At 47.5% G+C, this 25,627-nt stretch overlaps 1 protein-coding gene across 4 annotated transcripts in view; it reads left to right on the top strand.

The window, feature by feature from the left end:
* PSMC4 (proteasome 26S subunit, ATPase 4) overlaps positions 1 to 25,627 on the top strand; it is a 133,375-nt gene that overhangs the window by 74,216 nt on the left and 33,532 nt on the right. For all 4 annotated transcript variants that reach the window (XM_033963210.1, XM_033963208.1, XM_033963211.1 and 1 more), the window contains exons 2-3: positions 3,964 to 4,062; positions 21,210 to 21,396. In XM_033963210.1, coding sequence (XP_033819101.1) covers positions 3,964 to 4,062; positions 21,210 to 21,396 — 286 coding nt within the window. The remainder of the gene's footprint in view (positions 1 to 3,963; positions 4,063 to 21,209; positions 21,397 to 25,627) is intronic.

Consider the following 25,627-nt stretch of genomic DNA (forward strand, 5'->3'; position numbering starts at 1 on the left):
TCGGAGAGTGTCTTCGGTTACCACACAGCTGCAGTGCTTGTATGTTGTCCTTCCTTTGCGGTAGCTGTTTGCCTTTTGTGCTGTGTGTGGACTCGCTGATGTAGAGGTGGGAGTTGTGACGTGTCTCCGATCAGCGGAGGTGCAAGGGCCATTGTATATCTATAATTTTGCCATTATTTATTTATTTTTTTTTTTCCTCCGGTGTTTGTGGTGCGGTTTCAAATGGGGTTTGTTCTCCATGGTGTCCAGCCTTCTAAGCCTGTCAGCGGTTTGGGGTTACCTGTATTCAGGTCTCTGCTATACTAAGACTCTGGGTCTAGACAGTGTTAGCTTGGGGCATGTGGCGCTGGGTGGTGTCCTCAGCTCAGGACACACACCTACCAGGGGCAGATTATTCTCCCTCTCTTTCCTGGGTCCTCGGAGGTGGGACATTTACAGGAGAGGATGTTTAGGGAGGTCCTGGTTTGCTGCATGCAGGCTCTTTTTTAGAGAAGGGTTGCCTGTTTCGTTTTTCAGTTTACAGGGACTTTTATTGTGAGATATGTAGTGCAGTTTTCAGCGTTCACTATCCCCCTCACGGCTAGTTATTGAAAGCCTCTTGAGGTATCTCTGGTCCTCATGGCTAGGCAGGAACTGGTTCGACTCTAGTCCACGCCGGAGGCATATCTCCAGGTGAGGGAACGCAATGGACCGATTGTGTCCAGTAGCTCAGGAGGAGCTAGATGCCTGTCAGCTTCCTAAGCTGTATACTTGGGGAGGGGGGGGGCCCACCACTTTGCCTATGGAGGGAGGGGTGGCGCTGAAGGACACTTTGGTTGAGTAGCTGCAGTCCTCCTTACTATTGTTTGCAGTTGTAACTTTGCCTTTCTGGGCTCGTGTGTGCATGTGCTTGTCTTCAGTAGGCTTCAGAGGGGACTTGTATAGCAGGTGGATGTCTGTCTTTTTCTTTCTCTCCCCCCTACCTGCCTGTCTCCTCTCCACCTGTCTCTCTCTCTCTCCTTTTCTCTCTCTTTCTCCCCGCCTGTCTTTCTTTCTCTTTCCCCTACCTGCCTGTTGTAAGGATTGTTAGTGGATGGCCCCCACAATGTATGGTGGTAGGGGTTATGTGAGAGGCGCCCTTACAAACGCCAGGTCCCAGGTTCAGTTCCCTCAGAAGATTCACCAGGAGTAGAATCAAATAAGAAACACAGCCAGAGGTGATTGCATAAAGAATATATTATAGAAATAGGCTTACAGTAAAGCATTATAATTAAGGAGAGAGCAAAGCAGTTTCTCTGCCTTACAGAGTTCAGAGGAAAATAGAGACATAGAAGTCTGAAGTTCCAGGGAGATCCAGAGAGAGATTGAGAAAGGGAGATGGGGTGATGGACTAAGCTTCGGGTTCCTTAGATAAAGAGAAGGATAGACAGAGAGATAGAAAGAGATAGCTTCATGTGTGTTGCAGAGAGGAGGCTTTTATAGCTTGGAATCTTATTCTGAGTATAGAAACTATTGTATGTCCCAGTATCTTTCTGTTTAGAATTTGTAAACTGTTTGAAACAATGGTTAATTTAATTGATAAGGAAGGTGTGATGGGATTAGTCTCTGGCTTCTTTGTCCCATTCAAGCAGCCTATCTTCTTGATAAACAATCCAGTCTGGCTGGATGCTTAGCACAGAATTCTGCATCAACATTCCAGAGTCAGATAATTTCCCATAGGCCTTTGCTGACATTAGTTCTGCCAACTGAAAATGCTGATTGCTAGCAATAGCTATGCTGATACCTGTCTTTCTCTCTCTCTCTCTCTCTCTCTCTCTCTCTCTCTTTCCCCCGCCCACCTGTCTTTCTCTCTCTCTCTCTCTGTCTTCCCCGCCTGCCTGTCTTTCTTTCTCTCTCTTTCCCCCCTCTCTCTCTCTTTTCTCCCGCCTGTCTCTTTCTTTCTTTCTCTCTCTCTCTTTCCCCCGCCTGCCTCTTTCTTTCTTTCTCTCTCTCTCTTTCCCCCCCGCCTGCCTCTTTCTTTCTCTCTCTCTCTCTTTCCCCCGCCTGCCTCTTTCTTTCTTTCTCTCTCTCTCTCTTTCCCCCGCCTGCCTCTTTCTTTCTTTCTCTCTCTCTCTCTTTCCCCCGCCTGCCTCTTTCTTTCTTTCTCTCTCTCTCTCTTTCCCCCGCCTGCCTCTTTCTTTCTTTCTCTCTCTCTCTCTTTCCCCCACCCGCCTGTCTTTCTCTCTCTCTCTCTCTCTCTTTCCCCCCCCCGCCTGTCTTTCTCTCTCTCTCTCTCTCTCTCTTTCCCCCGCCCGCCTGTCTTTCTCTCTCTCTCTCTCTCTTTCCCCCGCCCGCCTGTCTTTCTCTCTCTCTCTCTCTCCCCCGCCCGCCTGTCTTTCTCTCTCTCTCTCTCTCTCTCTCTCTCCCCCGCCCGCCTGTCATTCTCTTTCTCTCTCTTTCCCCTGCCTGCCTCTTTCTTTCTTTCTCTCTCTCTCTCTCTTTCCCCCGCCTGCCTCTTTCTTTCTCTCTCTCTCTCTCTTTCCCCCGCCTGCCTCTTTCTTTCTTTCTCTCTCTCTCTTTCCCCCGCCTGCCTCTTTCTTTCTTTCTCTCTCTCTTTCCCCCGCCTGCCTCTTTCTTTCTTTCTCTCTCTCTCTCTTTCCTTCCCCCGGCCTGCCTCTCTTTCTTTCTCTCTCTCTCTCTTCCCCCCGCCTGCCTGTCTTTCTCTCTCTCTTCTCTCTCTCTTTCCCCTCCGCCTGCCTGTCTTTCTCTCTCTCTCTCTTTCCCCCCGCCCGCCTGTCTTTCTCCTCTCTCTCTCTCTCCCCCGCCCGCCTGTCTTTCTCTCTCTCTCTCTCTTCCCCCGCCCGCCTGTTCTTTCTATCTCTCTCTCTCTCTCTCTCTCTCCCCCGCCCGCCTGTCTTTCTTTCTCCTCTCTTTTCCCCCCTCTCTCTTTTCCCCGCCTGCACTCTTTCTTTCTCTCTCTCTCTTTCCCCCGCCAGCCTCTTTCTTTCTCTCTCTCTTTCCCCCGCTGCCTTCTTCTTTCTTTCTCTCTCTCTTTCCCCCGCCTGCCTCTTTCTTTCTCTCTCTCTTTCCCCCGCCTGCCTCTTTCTTTCTCTCTCTCTCTCTTTCCCCCCGCCTGCCTCTTTCTTTCTCTCTCTCTCTCTCTTTCCCCCGCCTGCCTCTTTCTTTCTCTCTCTCTCTCCTCTCTATTCCCCCGCTGCCTCTCTTTCTTTCTTTCTCTCTCTCTCTCTCTTTCCCCCGCTTGCCTCTTTCTTTCTTTCTTTCTCTCTCTCTTTCCCCCGCCTGCCTCTTTCTTTTTCTCTCTTCCTCTTCCTGCCTGTCTTTCTTTCTCTCTCTCTCTTTCCCCCGCCCGCCTGTCTTTTTTTCTCTCTCTCTCTTTCCCCTGCCCGCCTGTCTTTCTTTCTCTCTCTCTCTCTCTTCGCCCGCCTGTCTGTCTTTCTCACTTTCTCTTCACCCGCCTGTCTTTCTTTCTCTATCCCCCTGCCCCGAAGCCATCACGCTAATTTCTCCACTTCCCCGATTATTTCTCTCTCCCTGCCCCCCCACAGCCACCTAGCCTATTTCTCCCTGCTTCCCCGAGCCAGGCCTGGCGCATACAAGTGTTGGGGCCACAAGCCCCCCCCACCCAACGTCAATTCTGACATCTGAGAGGAAGTTCCAGGCCAGCCAGGCAGCGATTGGCTAGTCCAGAACTTCCTCATTGATGTCGGAGGTGAAGGCTTGTGGGACCGGTGCTTGTAAGCACATGGCCTGTCTCGGGGAGGCAGGTAGAACAAGATCGCAAAGGCAACGCAATCAACTCGCATTGCCTTTGCGATCTGCTGGTCGATCACTATCGACCATTTGGGCACCCCTGCAGTAAAGAGTTTTTTGTTTGTCTCTCTCCAAACCTTTTCAAACTGTCTCTCTCCAAACCTTTTCAAATTGTTGTATTTGTGCAGGACCTGAACAGGAAGTCTTGCCTAAACTCCTTTTTAACTCCTCCAGGAAGAAGCTCCTGTGCTGTTCATCTCCAGACCTCAGACCGGCCTATCTTTTCTGGGTCCTGAGCCAGAAGATTTGGAGGATTTATACAGTCGTTACAAGGTGGGAGTTGCTGCTCAGTAGGGCTTCAAATGTTCAAGTTAGCGGTGGATATAACGTTTTCTCTCTCTTTTTTTTTTTTTTGTACTAATTTCCTTGTTCCTCACAACCTCCAGCTTTTACCCTCTCTTCTTTCCTATTTGGTAATACTAGTGAAGCACTAGGTCAGTGTTTTTCAACCTTTTTAAACCCGTGGACTGGCAGAAATAAAAGAATTATTTTGTGGACCGGCAAACTTCTAGGACTAAAATGTAAAAACCCCGTTTCCACCCCATCTCCGTGAGCTCGGTAACCTCAGTAACTATAGAAAAATAGACAAATATAGTGCAAAATATAGACAGCAGATATAAATTCTCAAAACTGACACATTTTGATCACTAAATTGAAAATAAAATCATTTTTCCTACTTATGCTGTCTGGTGATTTCATGAGTCTCTGGTTGTGTTTCCTTCTGTCTGTGTATCCTTTCTTTCATTTCTTTCTTTCTGCACTCAGGCCCAAGAATTGTCCCTTTCTATTCCCTCCCTCTTTCCTTCCTGTGTCCTTAGTACCCACGGTGCCTCCTTCCCATTTCTTTAGTGCCCCCAGTGCCTCCTTCCCATGTCCTTAGTGCCCCTTCCTGTCTTTAGTGCCCCGTGCCTCCTTCCCATGTTCTTAGTGCCCCTTCCTGTCTTTAGTGCCCCCAGTGCCTCCTTCCCATGTCATTAGTGCCCTAGTGCCTCCTTCCCATGTCCCTCTCACTGCCTTCCACACTTTGTCTCACCCCACCCCCGAAGATATAATATAATAAAGCCCTAAGTGCGCATGCGCACTCCCACCTGCGTGCTCCCGTTTTCCGTGCGCTGTAGGGCACCGCAGGTAGGAGTGCGCATGCGCAAGAATCTCCTGAGGCGGATGTTGGCAGCTGCAGGCGGCAGAGGGAAGGACGACAAGGGGATGTCTTCCATTTTCATTAATCCCTTAATATGTAAATACAATAGCCAATGAGAGGTGATTTCGATATAGGCTTCTAAAAGTTAAAGGGCAAACACTGGGAACTGAATTGTGAGCCAAATCTGTTTTGACATAAGCCAAACTTTTGGACCACAAAAATTCTCCAAGGAGAAAAAAACCCTTTGGACCAACCACTTATACCACGTCTCTGGCTGGCATAAATGATAAGACCTAAATGCGGCAGTTGGATGTATAAATGCAAGTGAGCCACAAAGTGAGCGCGAGGTTAGTCGGAGCACCCCTGACACCATCTTAACACCCCTTTTGCAATTGTGCACGAGCATCGGACCATGTATTACCAGTATTGCTGGAAACAGAAGATATTGCCAAATCAAAGCTGGCATCATTGTTCTGAGAATAAGTACAGTGGGTGATTTTTAATGTAATATTGTTCTTCCAAAAAAAAGGAAGGGAGGCCTACTGCTAGACAGGGGGAGCAGAAAAGAGGTGCTGATGGACAGGGGGGGGGGCAGAAAAAGGAAGGGAGGCCTACTGCTGGACAGGGGGGGCAGAAAAAGGAAGAGAGGCCTACTGCTGGACAGGGGGAACAGAAAAGAGGTACTGCCCGACCCTGGCTCTGCCTAGCGCAGGCTGCACGGCCGAGCTGCTGCCGTTGCTGCGCCGCGTAACCCCAGCTTCCTCCTCCTCCCGCTTTGCTGCTGGACATGGGAAGAGGTGCTGATGGACCGGGGGGGGGCAGAAAAAGGAAGGGAGGCCTACTGCTGGACAGGGGGAGCAGGAAAGAGGTGCTGCTGGACAAGGGGGAGTTAAAACAAAGGGAGAAGGGCTGCTGCTGGATAAGGGGAGCAGTGAAGGGGTGGTGGTGGACACAGGGGAGGTAAAAGGAAGGGAGAATGGAAGGGGGAGCAGGCAAGGGGTGGTGGTGGACAGCCGAGGAAAAAGAAAGACAGAAAGAAAGAAATACAGAAACAGGCTAAGGAGAGAGAGAGAGAAAGAAATAAATACAGACACACACACACATTCTAGCACCCGTTAATGTAATATTACATTACATTAGAGATTTCTATTCCACCATTACCTTGCGGTTCAAGGCAGATTACATAAGATTTATTAATGGGGGTTACAATGGAAGAACAATTGTCATTTCTAGAGTTGTGAAGAGTAGATCATTTGTCATTTCTAGAGTTGTAAGCAGTAAGGTCATTTGTCAAGTGGTAAAAAGTGGTGTAGAGTAGGTAGATATATATGAATGGAGGGTAACAAAGGAAGATCATTTGTCATTTCTCAGGTTGTATAGAGGTCAGTTAGTTTCAGTGTCCCCCAGGTCAGAGCTGCCGGGTGGAATCCGGGGGCTGCTCGGAGGTCCAGACGCTCATCCTCGGCTCCCTGCCGGCCAGTGATAAGTGTATGAGAGGGAAGATCCTGGATGGCGGCTGCGAGTAGCTCTCGGCTGCTTCCTCCGCCGGTTCCCCGGGACATGTTATTCTCTCCAGAACAGTTGACCCACCAGTTGTGTTTCGCTGGGATGGTAGTGAAAGGCGATCTAGAACTGGGCCCTCGCAGTATCACCACTGATTGGATAATACTGACCCCTCAACAACCGGTCTCCAGCCCCATCCAGCTACCGCGACTGGGAAGCAAGTTAACCTGCCAACCAACACACACAAACACACACAGAAAACAAACACACATACAGCAGGCAAAGAGACAAACACCAAAACAAACACAGACAGAGAGACCACAGGGAAGTGGGGGGGGGGGAGTAAAATGCTGCACAGGGAAGTGGGGTGGGAGGGAAATGCTGCAGCACAGGGAAATGGAGGGGGATGGAATGCTAATGTAGCTACTGCACAGGGAAGTGGAGGGGGGGAGAGAAATGTAATGTAATGTAATGTAATTTATTTCTTATATACCGCTACATCCGTTAGGTTCTAAGCGGTTTACAGAAAATATACATTAAGATTAGAAATAAGAAAGGTACTTGAAAAATTCCCTTACTGTCCCGAAGGCTCACAATCTAACTAAAGTACCTGGAGGGTAATAGAGAAGTGAAAAGTAGAGTTAGAGGAAAAATAAAAATAAAATAAACATTTTAACAAGACAGCATTGATCTAAATACTTTGGAAGGTAGAAGAGAGGAGAGAAAGGAATAGAAGCAGAAGGGGGAGCCGTTGAACAGTAGAATTCTGGAGAAATTTAAATGATAGAAATAGAACAAAACAAAGACAAAAGGCAAAACAATAGATAAGATTAAAGATAAATCATAAGCTGGAAAGAAAAATAAAATAAAACTTTGTCTTCAATCCACGGTTTCAGCGTCAGTGATGAAGTGGAGCAAGTAAGTTTAGGAGGAGAGATTGACGTTTCCAGAAAGGGCTTCTTCAGGACAGTCCCAGGATGCCTATGTCTCCTCCCCTGCGATGTTCTCCCATCCATGCATTCCCTCCCAGACACACTGCCCGTGCCCCAGCCGCTCCAAGGAGGCTGCCCCAGATGAGGCCCACGGTGAATGCAGGATTCTCTCCTCTGCGGGAAAGCCGCCCGGAGCCGACAGTCGATCTTCTTAGCGGATTGCATGGGGGGAAGAGTTCAAACTCTTGGTAGGATCGGGTCTGTGTGCTCTCGGTGGTTGTGGCTGGTCTCGTTGCTGCTTAGGTGTAAAAGCAGTTGATCTCCACTGCTGCTGATATTTAAAAGCAGGCAGATTGATCTCTCCAATGGACTGCAGGGGAGGAGTTCACACTCCTGGCAGGATCGGGTCTGTGGGCTCTTGGTGGTTGCGGTAGGTCTCGCTGCTGCTTGTATGTAAAAGCAGTTGTTTTTCTACTGCTGCTGATATTTAAAGCAGGTAGATTGATCTCTTAAACGGGATATAGGGGGAGGAGCTCACATGCCTGGTTGGATCGGGGCAAGGGCTCCTATTATAGGCAGCTGGTCTTGCTGCTACTTAGGTGTTAAAGCAGTTGATCTTCCTAGCGGACTGCAGGAGGTGTGGAGCTCACACTCCTGTCATGATCTGGTCTATGGGCTCTTGGTAGTTGCGGTTGGTCCCAATGCTGCTTAGGTGTAAAAGCAGTTGTTCTCCCACTGCTGCTGATATTTAAAAGCAGGTAGATTGATCTATCCAATGGAATGCTGGGGGAAGATTTTATATGTCTGGCTGGATCGTGGCAAAGGGTTCCCGGTAGTGGCGGCTGGTCCTATTGCTGCTTAGGTGTAAAAACAGTTGATCTTCTTATCGAATTGTAGGGGGGGCGGATCTCACATTCCTGGCAGGTTCGGGTCTGTGGGTTCTTGGTGGTTGCGGAAGGACCCACTGCTGCTTAGGTGTAAAAGCAGTTGTTTTCCCAATGCTGCTGATATTTAAAAGCAGGCAGACTGATCTCTCCAACAAATTGTATGCTGCATAGAGGGCAGGGAGAGAGACAGATAGTGGGAGGGAGGGAGACAGAAAGAAAAGAAGAAAGAGACAGCGGCAGAGAGAGACAGAAATAAAGAAAGACAGACAAATATATATTCTAGCACCCGTTAATGTAATGGGCTTAAAGACTAGTATATATATATACACACACATACATACATAGTCTTTATGTGTGTGTGTGTATACACACACACACTTATATTGTAAGTCACTTTCACAAATCAGCCCCCAGCTGTAATCTCCCATCATGTTATTTTTATAAACATATAACAATATAATCACAAATCTCAAGAAACTACTCACTTCTAAATCTTCTCTGGTCATCTTTGTATAATGTCAATATAAATAAATGTTAATTGTGATTCATATGTTGTTTTTTATGACTATAAGAATGAAAAAAATTTCAGCATTTTCAAGTTTTAAATAGTTAAATTGCAAAATTTGACAATCCTGGTCACAAAACCAAAGTTTTATGGCAATAACAGGTATCTTCTATACTTTTAGGCATGAGCAATTGGGAAATTACACTTACTGCCCAAGAACAAAAAACTGCTACATAGTGTAATCAACAGTAGGAGACAGCATAAGTGTCTGCTTCTGTGACCATTGAGGCCTGACTCCTACCTACTGTCAAGCTGTTGTCTCACCTGCCTTCTCTCCCTCCCAGCCCCTTGTGAATAGCAACGGCTTTTCTACATAGGCCTGGGTCTGTCTCCTCCCTCTTGGCAAGTCTCTGGAAGCAATGCCAGTTTGGCAAATTTTTGGTGCCCAGGTAACTTGGTATCTGGGATTTTTCCAGCTTTGAAGTTATAATCTTTCATCTCATATCCTATCCTTTTACTCATTGCATAACTTTTATCTTTAATTAGTGTTCTTGCTTTTTAGTTTCCTGTTTAGAATAAAATCACATATCTTTCATGCTCAGCCTAGTTTTGTAGAGCGAATCTAGTACAGAAAAGGGATGTCCAAGTCAGGATGTTGAAATCGTGAAACATATTTTTGAAAGGGTCTCTGAACATGGCTGTTGTGACCTGTAGCAGTAATCTTCCTGTGCTACTGCTTGGATCCTGGCCCCTAAGAATAGTACCATGAAACTAATGCTATATGTTGCAGCTGTGTTTTGAACCTGGAGCAAAAGGTGGCAAGACAAATGCGTGCGGACATTTGCGACCAGACAAATGCATGCGAAATAATTGCATGCAATATAAATGCTGTATGCGCATCAGAAATGTACGCATGACGTGCGCACTTCCTACGTTTACACACGAAAGCAACTATGATGTACAGGGACATGTTGCAACATTACATGAGTTATGTGAGTGCATTTTTCGTTACTATGGTTATGTACGTGACTTCACAAGCAAGGACACAGAAGGACCGAGAGGGTGAGGGATGTAATGTAATTTATTTCTTATATACCGCTACATCCGTTAGGTTCTAAGCGGTTTACAGAAAATATACATTAAGATTAGAAATAAGAAAGGTACTTGAAAAATTCCCTTACTGTTCCGAAGGCTCACAATCTAACTAAAGTACCTGGAGGGTAATAGAGAAGTGAAAAGTAGAGTTAGAGGAAAAATAAAAATAAAATAAACATTTTAACAAGACAGCATTGATCTAAATATTTTGGAAGGTAGAAGAGAGGAGAGAAGGAATAGAAGCAGAAGGGGGAGCTGTTGAACAGTAGAATTCTGGAGAAATTTAAATGATAGAAATAGAACAAAACAAAGACAAAAGGCAAAACATAGATAAGATTAAAGATAAATCATAAGCTGGAAAGAAAAATAAAATAAAACTTTGTCTCAATCCACGGTTTCAGCGTCAGTGATGAAGTGGAGCAAGTAAGTTTAGGAGGAGCGATTGACGTTTCCAGAAAGGGCTTCTTCAGGGAAGAGACTTGGCAGACAGTCCCAGGATGGCCTATGTCTCCTCCCCTGCGATGTTCTCCCATCCATGCATTCCCTCCAGACACACTGCCCGTGCCCCAGGGATGAGGAATCGGTAGCAAGTCAGCTTGGGGGCAGACAGCTAGCGGGTAGAAGGAGGCACTGGGGGCATTAAGGACATAGGAGGACATCAAAGGCTGCACTAGGAGCTTGGAGAACACAATATAAAAAAAAGTTAGATTGAAAACAATCTTTTCTTTTTTTTTTTTTTTTTTTCTTTGCCTGGTTTCATCCCCATACGGCAAACTCTCACAGGACACGTCTTCTATCCAGTCTGTTGCGTTCAGGTTGATGGGAGACCTCTGTCCTGGAGATGCAGATTATGACCGTTTTGATGATCCCTTATTTTCAGGGGATTGCTACTCATGTGGCAGGAGACCCGTGACTGTATGCAGGCTCTTTGGATCAAGTTTTGGCGCTTGGAAACCATGGGACGATCCAATGGTTCTGCGTTTTATTTAGGGTATGCAACCTTGCCAGATCCTTATTTTCAGAATCTCTGCATAAGTTGGATTTAGCCACTCAACCAGATCCTTCTACTTCCTCCTCCCTATAGTGTGGAGTGCGAGCACAGTCTTCAGAGTTCCTTGCACCCTGATATTAATCTCTTGATCTCAAAGCACTGGGACGCTCTGTAAGGCTGCACCTTATGGCACAAGAGTGTAGCAGCTGTTTAGTTGGCCTAAAGTGGATTCCCTGGTTGCTCATTTTACTAAGCGCACCTCCTATTTCTTTCTTTTTTTTAAATTTCTTTATTCAATTTTAAATTGCAATATAACATATTCATGCATTAGGTAATAGAAATCAATAAGCTATATCAAAGATTACATTAACAAAAGTTAGATAAAGAAAAACTTCATATAATACAAAATTTAAATGGCTATAAGTCCACAATATTGGGGAGAGAGATTTCCCAAGAGATAAAACATAAGAAAAACTACAAAATACCAAAATGAAAAAGGTGTTTTCAAACTACTTGTCTCATTATTTCCATACTTCACATTAGATAACTATTATTCATTTTCTTCCCTCATATCCTTAATCTGGACCTGTACTTTACGCTTATTTTCAAGAAAAGCCTTTAGTTGTTTGGCTCGTAGAAAAGATATCTATTAGATTCTAAAAAGAATTAAACATTTGCAAGGAAAATGCAAGAAGAAATGTGCCCCCAAGGACGATATCTTCAGGGGCCCTGAAGCAAAAATTGTTTCCTTTTCTCCTGTGTATCTACACAGACATCTGGAAATACCCATACTTTCCCACCCACAAACAACTTGTCAGCATTACGAAAATACATCCTCATTACCCAGTCTTTATCAGACTCAAAAACAAATGACACTAGGAGTGTAGATCTTACACACTACTCTTCTAAAGATGTTTCTAATAGTTGTCACATTTAAACTATTACAAGTTGTTATTGGACGAGAGCCTGACGGTTTTCCTGGAAGAAAATAGATACGGGAGAGCGGAGGCACAGCTTCTTTGGGGACCCCTAGAATCTCCACTAGATACTTCTTAAACAATTCGAGGGGGGCTAAATTCTTTGATTGAGGAAAGCTGACATACCACAGGTTTAACCTGCGAGTATAGTTCTCCATTTTATTCTTCAATCCTGCCAAACCTTGAGCATAAGTCAAGGAATTACTTTTAATTTCACCCAGATCTTTGTGTGGCCTCCTCCATTTTCCTCTCCAGTTTTACATTTCTTATTTCCTGGACAGTGATTATCATGTTTCAGACTTATTGTAGGGAAGTCTCAACCATAACTTTATTTCCCATCACTGTTTTTTCCAAGTGGGACACAGCGTCTCAGATAGTCCTAAAGTGACATGTGCTGATCTAACCAAAAGGGTCCAGAAAGCTCACTACCATCCTTGCGCCGAATTAGATCTTTCCAACTCGGATACCCCTCCAACTACTCCCTCCAATTCCAAGCAATGTTCAGCATTTCCTTCCGTGGTGGCGAATAACTCTTCTGCCTACACCCTCCATAACTCTGGTCACTCTCCTCGAACGATGATACCGCCGCTGAGCTGACTGCTGCATGCAGCGTCATCAATTGCTCCGGATGAGCACTCATGCCTGGAAATCGAGGGTGGAAGTCTGTCCTCTGGGCTCAGTGTGGTATTGAGCCTCGGCTAGGCTGCCTCATCGCCAGCACCCGTTCCAACAGGATGTGCTGTTTGGATGACGAATCTTTCAGTGGTGGAAAGGGGAAGTGGAGAGGACTCCAAAGGGTAAGTCCTAGTTTTCCCCGTACCTCTTACCCATTTCTCCAGAAAAGTTTCAAGAAATAATTCAAGGAAATAGAGAGTAAGGTTTGGAGCCCATTTCAGTGTGACTCAGTCAGTCGGACGCCATCTTCAGTGCACCTCCCTTTCTAGCTTCTTTTTAGTCAGCCTAAAGTGGATTCCCTGGTAGCACAGCAAAGGTGGAGTGGTGCTTAAGAACATGCAGGTGATTAAGCAGTGGCTTTAGGAGTCAAAGCTGCCTTGGCAGCGTCCTTTGTCACACGCGCTTGTTTGTCCAAACTGCGTACTTTGGAGAGTGAGGGTGATGAATCCTCATATTCTTTTGTCTGGTGTGAATTAAGTAGCTGATGCCCTATATGACATTATTCGTGTCCTGGGAAGGCATCAGCTGCTTCTGTTCTGTGCACAGAATGCTCTGGATCAGACAGTGGAGTAGGGGACTACATCTAAGCTACTCTTGCTAGACTCTCCTGCAAGAATAGCTTTAGCTGTTATTTGGCAAAGGGCTCCAGACAATCTCATCAGTATTCCAGTGCCATGTCGCAAAGGTTCTCACAGGGCCTTCAAGCAGAGGGTTTTCTGGTCCCTGACACAACCATGCCTCCGCTTCCCAAGCTGTTCCATCTGCCAAGTAAGTTGCAGTGACTTGAGGCTGAGAGAGGTCGTAAACCGCCTAGAAGTCGCAAGATTGTGGCGGTATAGAAGAATAAAGTTATTATTATTCTGCAAATCAGAGGCAAGCTGTCGGAGTTTCTGCAGGCCTGGAGTCAGATTTTGTATGACCGCTGGTTCTGGACATTCAGCTGCTCAAACCTTGCCAATGTAAAGGCATGTAATTGCAGGGGCCACTGTGGCCCCCATCACAACACTCAATAAATAAGCAATGTAAGCAAGTCAGTACTCGACGAAATTCGCAACAGTAACAAAGACTTGCACTAAGATAGGTTTTGAAGTGTTATAGTTTGTACCCTCAGATACCTGTACTGTTGAATCACCCATGAATGAGTATCCTACACCTGTAACAAGCTGTTATTAAATCACTGGTTGATTCACAGTACAGGTATCTGAAGGTACAAACTACACACCTCAAAACCTATCTTAGTGCAAGTCTTTGCCCCATCACAACACCCTTAGTTTGCAAATAATGCTATTAACTCAAAGTTAATTACAGCTTACTATTAATTCACCTATGTCCCCCAGAAATAAAAAGGAGGCATATCTTAGCAACTGCTCCTCTTTCCCCAATAACTCCTGTATCACTGTACTGTGACAAAAAAAAAGCCTCCAGTTTCCCAAACAGGAAACTTTCGGGAGTCATCTATTTTACCTGCTTAAAACCCTTCCCCAAAATATCTAGCTATAGACCCCCAAAATGCATGCCCATAGTGCATTTCTCAGTATATTCCTGGTGAGATGGCACTTAAGTCATACAGGTATGACCCCACTCTAAAAGTGTTCTAAACCAGACATGAGCAAACAACGGCCCGCGGCCTTATCCAGCCTGTTTAGTTTTTAATCTGCCTGCTGACCACCCGAACCCCGCCGACCGCGAGCCCTACATATCATCTCTCCAGGGCAGCGTCGGGCCGGCAGCACCCTAAACAGGCTGCTTTGCGGACCTTCTCTGTTGGGAAATTCCCTCTGTTCCATCACTGATGATGTCATCGGTAACACGGCACATGGAAGGCCTCAAAGCAGCCTGTTTAGAGTGCTGCCGCCTGATGCTGCTCTGGAGGGAGGTATGTAGAGCTCGCGGTCGGTGGGTTTCAATGGAGGGTCAGCTGTGCGGGCGGGGTAGGTGCCTGAAGGGTTTGCTGCACGAGGGATGAGAGGGAGGGAAGGATGGAAAGCTGGGCAAGGGTTCTGCTGCACAGAGGGATGGAGGGATAGAAAGATGCTCTTGGTCTGGCCCCTCTGTCAAATTTAAGAACTCATTGTGGCCCACGAGTCAAAAAGTTTGCCCACCCCTGTTCTAAACCAATACTCCCTTAACACAGCACTAACCACTAATTAAGGAAACCTACCCGTATTTTTTGCTCCATAGGATGCACCCTAGATTTGGAGTAGGAAAAGCAGAAAAAAAACATTCTGAACCAAACTTGTGTAATATATATTGTATACTGACATGGCAACCACTCATAATTGATGTCATCACTTCCAACTGATTGGAATTTTTAATCTGTGATTTAATTGCGATCAGGAATCTTAATTGAACAATGGCTCTACTAAGTAGTATGTCTAAAAGAGAGGAGAAAATATTTCTTCATTTAATGTTTAGTGTCTGGAACTGTCACTAGAAAATATGGTAAAAAGCAGCAAGTTTAGCTTTGTTTTAAAACAAATTCCTGGAGGAGGAAAAATCCATAAACTGTTAAGGTAGATCTGGGGAAAAGCCACTGCTTATCCCTGAGGTTAAGTAGTGTGGGAATCATGCTGCTTTTTGGGACTCTGCCATGGAGCTTGTGACATGGATTGGCTATTGTTGGAAAACAGGATACTGGGGATAGATGAACCTTTGGTCTGATCCAGTATGGCAAGTTCTTTTTTTTTGTTGTTGTTGTTAAGTTATACATGATTCAGAGAAGGTGCAATGCCAATGAGAGAAATTTCTAAGGCAAGCATTTGCAAAATAGGGGTTATATATGTAAACTTTTTATGTTTGCCCAGAACATACCCCCTTCAAATTTAGGCATGCTGGCTACATCATGTGTAAATAGCACTTCTCCTAAAATTGCTACTTACATGTATGTGTGAGTGTGTGAATCTTCTAAAATTGCCTTGGGTATCTCTCTTCACTGCTTCATTTGTTTAGCCTCTTTCTCCTGCATATACTTTTTAAGCATCTTTGCTGCAGCAGTGTATGTTATCCCAGGACAAGCAGGCAGCATATTCTTAACACATGGGTGACGTCACCGACGGAGCCCTCGGTACGGACCTTTTTAACTAGAAGTTTCTAGTTGGCCGCACCGCGCGTGCGCGAGTGACTTCCCGCCCGACGGAGGAGTGCGTGGTCCCCAGTTTCTTTCGTTTCCGCGGAGCGAAGAAGACGCGTGTGTTTTTTTCAACGGCCGTTGAAACCACTTTTTTGCCTTCCCGCTCGCGCTTTTTTTCCTTATTTTTCTTTCTTTACCTTCGGGTTTATTTTACTTTGATTTGCCAAAAAAAAAAAAAAACTTTGCTTTTTTCCCCTTTTTTTTTCGTTTTTGCCCCGGCGGGGCCTGTTTGCCAGTATACAGGCCTCGGGCTTCGATTTTGCGGAGGCTATCTTCCCCTTCATGCCCCCGCAGGTCGGTTTTAAGAAGTGCCAGCGGTGGTGCACGCCCGATCTCCATCACTGACCCACACAATTGGTGCTTGCAGTGTCTGGGTCCGGAGCATCGGGCGGACTCCTGCACCCGCTGTGCCACTCTTCAAAAGAGAACCCTTAAAAACCGAAGAATTCAACAAACTCTTCTCTTCGGCACCGAGTCGGCGATGGACTCCTCATCTTCAACGGCGGTACCATCAAAAATCGGCACCGTCGGACCTCGACACCGACCGACCCCACATCGGCGTCGCTGGCGCCAGGTAAGCCGGCTAAGAAGCCTTCCTCTTCCCTCGAGCGCCCTCCGGCTACGGTGGCGACACCAGCCCTACCGGCATCGCACCGGTCCCGCAAACGCTCCGCCCCGATCTCGGTGAGTGCCTCGTCATCGGCCTCCTCATCGCCGGGGCGTGGAGCGGCATCCAAGGAACCGAAGAAAAAGAAAGCGGTTCCGATGCCACCCCTGGATGACCGTATCTCGGCCATCTTAAAAGCTCAACTCCAGGAACAGTTAAAGCAACAACTTGAACACCTGTTGCCCACTATCCTGGCACCGCTCCTTCCGGTACCAGACCGGCCCGAGCCCCGTACCGAGCCCCCGGTGTCCACCCCTTCGGTACCGGTAAACACCTCCATGCCGATCCTTTCGGCCGAACAACTCCATGTCGATCCGGTGGTTCATTCCCATGCCACATTGGATCCTCCTCGGCACCAGGCGGTACGGCATTTCTTCCCGGGACCGAGATCGACGCCGGTCGTCCTCTCCTGGTACCGTTTCGGTGCGCTCTGGAAAGTCTTTGTCCAAGACTCGCCATATACCGCGCCCTCCACCCCGGTGTCTCGACATGCACCAGAGGTCAGGGACCCTGACTTATGGGAGGAAACTCCTCTCGGTACCGAGGAGGATCCCTCCTCATCTGATGAGGAACCATCGGCACCCGATGCCACCTCTAAACCAGAGCAGTCCTCATTTTCTAAATTTCTGAGAGAAATGTCTGCTGCCCTATCCCTTCCCCTAGAATCTGACTCAAAGAAGTCTCAAGCCTTTCTAGAGGCTTTAGACTTTGAGCAACCTCCTAAGGAGTTCCTCAAGCTTCCCGTGCATGACATCCTGCGGGAAACGTTTTACAAAAACTTGGAAAGTCCCCTCACGGTACCGGGAGCCCCCGTAAACTGGACAACCTTTACCGTGTCATCCCTATTCCTGGATTCGACAAATCTCAATTGCCCCATGAGTCCCTTCTGGTTGAATCCACCTTAAAAAAGACTCAGGGCTCCAGTGTCTATGCCTCTACCCCTCCTGGCAGAGAAGGTAAGACCATGGACAAGTTTGGCAAGAGGCTTTACCAGAATGCCATGCTTGCCAACAGGGCAAACAACTATTCCTTCCATTTTTCTTTCTATCTGAAACATTTGGTCCAACAACTGTCTGCCCTCCAGAAGTACCTTCCTGAGCGCAAGGTCCCGCTATTCCAACAACACATCTCTGGCCTTCTCCAAATGCGCAAGTATATGGTCCGCTCGATATACGACTCCTTCGAGCTCACCTCTCGGGCCTCTGCCATGGCCGTAGCCATGCGTCGCTTAGCCTGGCTCAGAGTCTCCGACCTGGACATCAACCACCAGGATCGTCTGGCCAACGCCCCCTGTCTCGGGGATGAACTTTTTGGAGAGTCGCTGGATTCCACCACCCAGAAACTCTCTGCCCATGAGACCAGGTGGGACACCCTGATCAAGCTGAAAAAGAAGGCTCCGCCTGCCCGACCCTATCGGCCTCAATCATCTTATCAGCGGAGGTTCTCAGCCAGGCCACTCAATCCGCCTCCCCAGCAATCTCGGCGACCCCGTCAACAGCAGCACCATGCCCAGGCTCGATCTCAGGCCACTCAACCCTCTAAGCCTCCTCAGCCTGCTAAACAATCTCAGCCCTTTTGACTCTTCTCTCCAGGGCATAGCCAGTCATCCACCCTTGCTACCTCTTCCACAGCCTATCGGGGGTCGTCTCACCATTTTCTCCAGCAGTTGGGAAGTCATCACGTCGGACCAGTGGGTCCTCAACATCATCCGCCACGGCTACTCTCTCAACTTCCAGACTCTTCCACCGGACAACCTTCCCGTAGAGTCTGCTTCACACTCATCTCAAACCCCCCTCCTCCTGAGGGAGGTTCAATCCCTCCTCCTTCTCAATGCCATCGAAGAAGTACCTCCAGATCAAAGGGGTCAGGGATTCTACTCCCGCTACTTCCTGGTTCCCAAAAAGACGGGAGACCTCCGTCCCATTCTCGATCTCAGGGACCTCAACAAGTGTCTGGTCAAGGAGAAGTTCAGAATGCTCTCCCTTGCCACGCTTTACCCTCTTCTTTCTCAACACGACTGGCTATGTTCCCTGGACCTCAAAGAGGCCTACACTCACATCTCCATCAATCAAAATTCTCGCCGCTACCTGCGGTTCCAGGTACTGCACCACCACTATCAGTACAAGGTGCTACCGTTCGGCCTCGCTTCCTCCCCCAGGGTCTTCACCAAGTGCCTTATAGTGGTAGCGGCCTTCCTCAGGTCTCACAACCTCCAGGTGTTCCCCTACTTGGACGATTGGTTGGTGAAAGCACCTTCATCTCAACTCGTGCTACAAGCTACTCATCACACCATCTCTCTCCTCCACCTCCTGGGGTTCGAGATCAACTACCCCAAGTCGCATCTGCTTCCCACCCAGCGACTTCAATTCATTGGAGCAGTTCTGGACACCACGCTAATGAGGGCCTTTCTCCCCTCCGATCGCCAGCGGACCCTGCTCCATCTCTGCAGTCAGGTGCTCATGCATCCCTCCATTCCTGCCCGACAGATGATGGTCCTCCTGGGTCACATGGCCTCGACGGTGCATGTCCTTCCTCTGGCACGTCTCCACCTTCGTACGCCTCAGTGGACTCTCGCCAACCAATGGTCACAGACTACGGATCTTCTTTCTCATCCCATCTCTGTGACATCATCTCTTCAGCAATCTCTCCAATGGTGGTTGAACTCCTCAAATCTTTCCAGGGGTCTACTTTTTCATCTGCCCCCCCACTCTATGATCATCACCACAGATGCGTCCCCCTACGCGTGGGGAGCTCACCTAGGAGATCTACGCACCCAGGGACTTTGGACCCCACAGGAGCGTCGTCATCACATCAATTTCCTGGAACTCAGAGCCATGTTCTACGCCCTCAAGGCTTTCCAACATCTTCTCTGTCCTCAAGTCCTCCTCCTGTGCACAGACAATCAAGTCGCCATGTACTACATAAACAAGCAAGGCGGCACCGGATCTCGCCCCCTTTGTTTGGAGGCTCTGCGCATCTGGACCTGGGCCACGGACCGCAATCTCTTTCTCAGGGCGGTCTATATCCAGGGCGAACAGAACTCTCTGGCCAACAATCTCAGCCGCATCCTTCAACCTCACGAGTGGACGTTGGACCCTCCAACTCTGCTCTCCATCTTTGCTCGATGGGGGCACTCCGCAGGTGGACCTCTTTGCAGCACCTCACAATCATCAGCTGCCCCAATTCTGTTCCAGACTCTTCTCTCCTCACCGTCTGGCTCCGGATGCATTCCTGCTCGATTGGAGGGATCGGTTCCTGTATGCCTTCCCTCCACTTCCTCTGATGTTGCGGACCTTGTCCAAACTCCGCAAGGACAACGCCACCATGATTCTTATCGCACCTCGGTGGCCTCGCCAACACTGGTTCTCACTCCTGCTCCAACTCAGCTCCAGGGAACCCATTCTCCTTCCTGTGTTTCCTACTCTACTTACGCAGCAGCATCAGTCTCTACTGCATCCCAATCTGTCTTCGCTCCACCTGACAGCTTGGTTTCTCTCGGGCTGACCTCTCCAGAGAACCTATCTCAGCCGGTCCGCCTCATCTTGGACGCCTCCAGGAAGCCGGCCACCCTCCAATGTTACCATCAGAAATGGACCAGATTCTCCTCGTGGTGTCTCCGGCATCATCAGGAACCCACCTCCTTAGCGGTGGAAACCGTATTGGAATATTTGCTCTCGCTGTCCAATGCTGGCCTCAAAACTACCTCCATCAGAGTCCACCTCAGTGCCATCACTGCGTTTCATGAGCCCATTCTCGGAAAACCCCTCACGGCTCATCCTCTGGTTTCCAGATTTATGCGAGGGCTCTTCAATATCAAACCACCCCTCAAGCCTCCTCCAGTCGTCTGGGACCTGAATGTGGTACTCTCAGCTCTCATGAAACCTCCATTCGAGCCTCTTGCCACAACTTCTCTTAGACTCCTTACCTGGAAGGTGCTTTTCCTGATTGCCATCACCTCTGCCAGGAGGGTTAGCGAACTGCATGCACTGGTTGCCGACCCACCGTTCACTGTTTTTCACCATGACAAGGTTGTTCTGCGTACCCACCCTAAATTCCTTCCCAAGGTGGTCTCAGCTTTTCACCTCAACCAGTCCATTGTGCTGCCCGTCTTCTTCCCTAAGCCTCACTCGCACCCTGGGGAACAGGCGTTGCACACACTGGATTGTAAGCGTGCCCTTGCTTACTATCTTGATCGTACCAGAGCTCACCGAACATCCCCTCAGCTATTTTTGTTTTTCGATCCCAACCGTTTGGGTCGTCCTGTCTCCAAACGGACACTTTCCAATTGGCTTGCTGCCTGTATTGCTTTCTGCTATGCTCGGGCCGGTCTCTCACTGGAAGGAACTGTCACGGCCCACAGAGTCCGAGCTATGGCTGCTTCTGTAGCTTTCCTCCTTTCCACGCCCATCGAGGAAATCTGCAAGGCGGCCACTTGGTCCTCAGTTCACACATTCACTACTCACTACTGTCTGGATGCGTTCTCCAGACGGGATGGACACTTCGGCCAATCTGTGTTACAAAATTTATTTTCCTAATGGCCAACCATCCCACCTCCCTCTTTGTTAGCTTGGAGGTCACCCATGTGTTAAGAATATGCTGCCTGCTTGTCCTGGGATAAAGCACAGTTACTTACCGTAACAGGTGTTATCCAGGGACAGCAGGCAGATATTCTTACGTCCCACCCACCTCCCCGGGTTGGCTTCTTAGCTGGCTTATACTAACTGGGGACCACGCACTCCTCCGTCGGGCGGGAAGTCACTCGCGCACGCGCGGTGCGGCCAACTAGAAACTTCTAGTTAAAAAGGTCCGTACCGAGGGCTCCGTCGGTGACGTCACCCATGTGTTAAGAATATCTGCCTGCTGTCCCTGGATAACACCTGTTACGGTAAGTAACTGTGCTTTATGTATCTGTTACAGAAGCTGCAGCAGGAGCTGGAATTCCTGGAAGTACAGGAGGAGTATATAAAGGACGAACAGAAGAACCTGAAGAAGGAGTTCCTCCATGCGCAAGAAGAGGTGAAGCGTATCCAGAGCATTCCACTGGTGATCGGACAGTTTTTGGAAGCCGTGGATCAGAACACAGCCATTGTGGGCTCTACAACAGGTACTTAATAGGCCCTGTAACAAGGACTGGAAGGAACCAGAATAATGTGCACATACTTTATGTATTTAACCCCTCTCACACTCATTCTCACACTGACTCTCACACTCTTTCTCTGTCTCAATCTCTGTCTCTTTTTCTCTTACACTCTCACTCTCCCGTACATTCTGCATTTACCTGTTTTGAGTTGGGTGGAGCAAGACTAATGTTGAGTAGAGCTCCTAGAGATTCACGGAACAGATTGGAGTCCATTTTTTTTTTTTTTAAATTAAACTTCAAAATTGTGCTGCTCCTAAATAATGGCAAGGGCAGGAAAGCCTGTATCGGTGTCTTGTCTGTTTGTTTCCTCCTTGGTCTTACTTGCCAGATTGCTGACAGAAGACTTAAGCATAAATATGACCCTAACTGCATAAGTAATATAGAAACATAGAAAATGACAGCAGAAAAGGGCCACGGCCCATCAAGTCTGCCAATGACTCACCCCCTAACTTCCTCCATGAAGAGATCCCACATGCCTATCCCATTTTTTCTTAAAATCTGGCACGCTTCTGGCCTCAATTACCTGTAGTGGAGATTATTCCAGTGATCAACCACCCTTTTGGTGAAGAAGTACTTCCTGGTGTCGCCATGAAATTTCCCACCCCTGATTTTCAATGGATGCCCTCTTGTTGCTGTGGGTCCTATAAAAGAAAAGATATCTTCTTCCACCTCGATACGGCCCTTGACATATTTGAACGTCTCAATAAATGTCTCCCCTCTCTCTGCATTCCTCGAGTGAGTATAGCTGCAACTTACCCAGTCGTTCCTCATACGGAAGATCCTTGAGTCCTGAGACCATCCTGGTGGCCATTCGCTGAACCGACTCAACTTTCAGCACATCTTTTTGGTAATGTGGCCTCCAGAATTGTACACAATATTCCAGATGAGGTCTCAACATGGATCTGTACAATGGCATTATGACTTTGGGCTTTCGGCTGACGAAACTTCTATGGATACAACCCATGATTTGTCTAGCCTTGGATGAAGCTTTCTCCACTTGATTGACAGCCCTCATGTCTTCACTAATGATCACTCTCAAGTCTTGTTCTGCTGTAGTCCTTGCTAAGGTCTCACCGTTTAGGGTGTAAGTTCTGCATGGGTTTCTGCTGCCAAGGTGCATGACCTCTGTGCCAAACAATAAAGGCAAATGCTTATGTCTTGGAACTCAAATCACACCAATTTCAAACTAAATGTTCCAGCCACTTCAAAATCTTCTTTCAATTAAGATCTCTTCCTCCTAGAGTTATATGTCTTTAAAGAACTAAATATCTTCTGTCATAGACCTCAGAAACACCCTCCTCCGTCCCACACAGGTGAGTATTCCTGACGGGGAGCTGATTGGTGTACCCTCCTTACCGGTCCAGACACTATTGTTCATTTTAATTCTCTTAACTTTTAAGATACTATCGACCCCATATTCTTTATAGTGTTGTACTTATCTAATATGTGGTTCAGCGGTTGGACCCGACATGTTTCGCTTCCGCTTTGTCAGGGATCCACACTAAATGAAAGACATATCACATCTATTAAAATCGTACAAAACTATATCTAAACTCCATGGTGATATCAAACTTATTGTCTTCTTTGCTTACCATTGCCGCTAACTTCCACCCCGCAAATCAGTTAATATGCAAGATGGCGTCGTCGTCTTCTACTTCACTATTTATAGCTCTTGCATCATGAGGCCTACCCCCTTACGTACCCTTATGTTTAACCTATCCATGGCGGATTTAATTATTGATGCAAGAACAAATACCATCTGTACGCCGGCAGAGTCAAAAAAACATAGACCATTCTATCGCTGCGTTGCTCCACGTTGCTCCTTCACATTTAATGCTGCTTCGATGTTACCTCCCACTTTCCCTTCTTGAATGCTGTCAATCACTCGCCACCTTAATTCGGACACTGTATGTTCCTGCTCAATCATGTGATGCACCATCGGAGCTTCCAGCCTCCTATTGTTAATACGCGATTTATGTTCATTGAGACGGACTTTTACTGGGCGGATCGTTCTACCTATATAAATCAGGTTACAAGGACATATGATCATATATATGACCCACTTTCTGTTACAATCTGTACTTTGACTTGACCTGATGATCATGTGTTTACCTGGGACCTCCCAACTTGCTCCCTCAATGGTGCTCACGCATCACTGACATCTCCCACATGCTTCATGAGAGCCCTGCCCATCCACCTTATGTTCATGAAACTTTTTAAAATTTAACATTTGCCCAATCGTCCTCCCCCTCTGAAAGGCTAATATAGGGAATTCACTCAAGATCGCATGCAGTCCTAATATATGCCAATGCTTCCTCATAATTTGTATAAGTATTTTAGTAGCTTTCGAAAAAGAAAGTACACATATAAGACTCTCATTCTACTCTCTATTTTGTTTCTCCCTAATTAGCAGGTCCCTACTAGCATAACGAGATCTCAAGTAAGCTTTCTTTAAGGGTTCAACCGCTGAACCACATATTAGATAAGTACAACACTATAAAGAATATGGGGTTGATAGTATCTTAAAAGTTAAGAGAATTAAAGTGAACAATAGTGTGAGGAGGGTACACCAATCAACTCCCCGTCAGGAATACTCACCTGTGTGGGACGGAGGAGTAATAATAATAACTTTATTTTTATACTAGTATTTTAGCCCGTTACATTAACGGGTGCTAGAATATATATGTCTGTCTTTCTTTCTGTGTCTCTCTCCCTCCCGCTGTCTTTCTGTCTGTCTCTCTCCCTGGCCCCCTTTGTCTGTCTGTCTTTCTGTGTCTCTCTCTGCCCCTGTGCCTTTCTTCTTTTCTTTCTGTTTCCCTTCCTCTCGCTGTCTGGCTTTCTTTCTATCTGTCTGTCTCCCCCCCCCCACTTCCCTGTGCAGCAGCCACAGCAGCATTCCCCCCCTCCATGTCCCTGTGCAGCAGCATTCCCTCCCCCTCCACTACTTCCCTGTACAGCAGCATTTAGATCCCCCCCTTCCCTGTGCAGCAGCCACAGCAGCAGCATTCACACCACTTCCCTGTGCAACAGCAGCGTTTCCCTTACCCCCCCCCTTTCCCTCCCCTCGGTTTTGCCTGCTCCCTTAATCCCTTGTCGCCCCCACCCTTCCCTTCCCGCGGTCCGACAAACCTGCCGATTCCAGCAGCATGTGCAGCACTCTACACACACTGCTTCGGGGCCTTTTACTGCCCTGATTTACTCTTGCACGCCCCTGATGACATCATCAGAGACGCGGCAGAGCAAATCAGGGCAATAAAAGGCCCCGAAGCAGCGTGTGTAGAGTGCTGCACACGCTGCTGGAACCGGCTGGTTTGGAGACGGGACCGTGGCATCTCTTTGCGGCTGGAGTATTTTGGGCTTCCCTTCCTGCGAGGTGTCGCCGTGACTCCTCTTGATCCTGCTACCGTCGGAAGCCTTCTCCGACGCTGGTGAGAGGAGCCGACACGGAGAACAGGGAGTCCAGCGCTGTCGTCCAGTCCTGCCGGCGAGTGGTAGGTGCTGGGAAGTAAGGCTGGGGACTTGCGCATGTGCACTCCTGCGGCCACAGACCTACGGATTATGGAAGCATGCAGATAGGAGTGCGCATGCACGAGGTAGGCTTTTATTATATAGGATACTGCAATACTACAAACAGTTCAGAGCGGTTTACAGAGGAAGAGACTGTATACAGACAGCGATATTACAAAAAAACTTTCAAAATTACATTAACATGGTAAGATTAATCAAATTTTTCCTGGAAGTATTTTAGAAGTACATCATGGTAGAAATGGAGTTAGAGAAATTTGTCAAAGAGATAAGTTTTGATTGACTTCCTAAAAGTTTGATAAGAAAGTTTGCTTAGGTTCCATCTACTGGAGTCTGCATCAAAGCTCACTCCAACCCATCCTCAACTGAATGTCCTTATACGGGACACAAGCCTTGCAAGCCTGCCCAGTACTGGCCTTAGGGCCCAATCTGGGCAGGTCCTATTAATTCAGTAAAGACAAATATGCAAATGGGGGTGATTGGAGGAATGCCCCCATCTGCCTGCACGGATCGCTGTTGTGTGATCCACGCGCATGCACAGACTATCTGTAGAGTCGGGGCGTTTTATTTATTTTTTTAACTTTAACTTTTTTAAAAATTGTTTTTAGCCCTGCGAGCCTGTGGTTTTAACCCGTGGGTTAAAACCACAGCCTCGCCGGCCGGGGAAGGG

Source organism: Geotrypetes seraphini, chromosome 11 (genome assembly GCF_902459505.1).
Source record: "Geotrypetes seraphini chromosome 11, aGeoSer1.1, whole genome shotgun sequence".
NCBI lineage: Eukaryota > Metazoa > Chordata > Amphibia > Gymnophiona > Dermophiidae > Geotrypetes > Geotrypetes seraphini.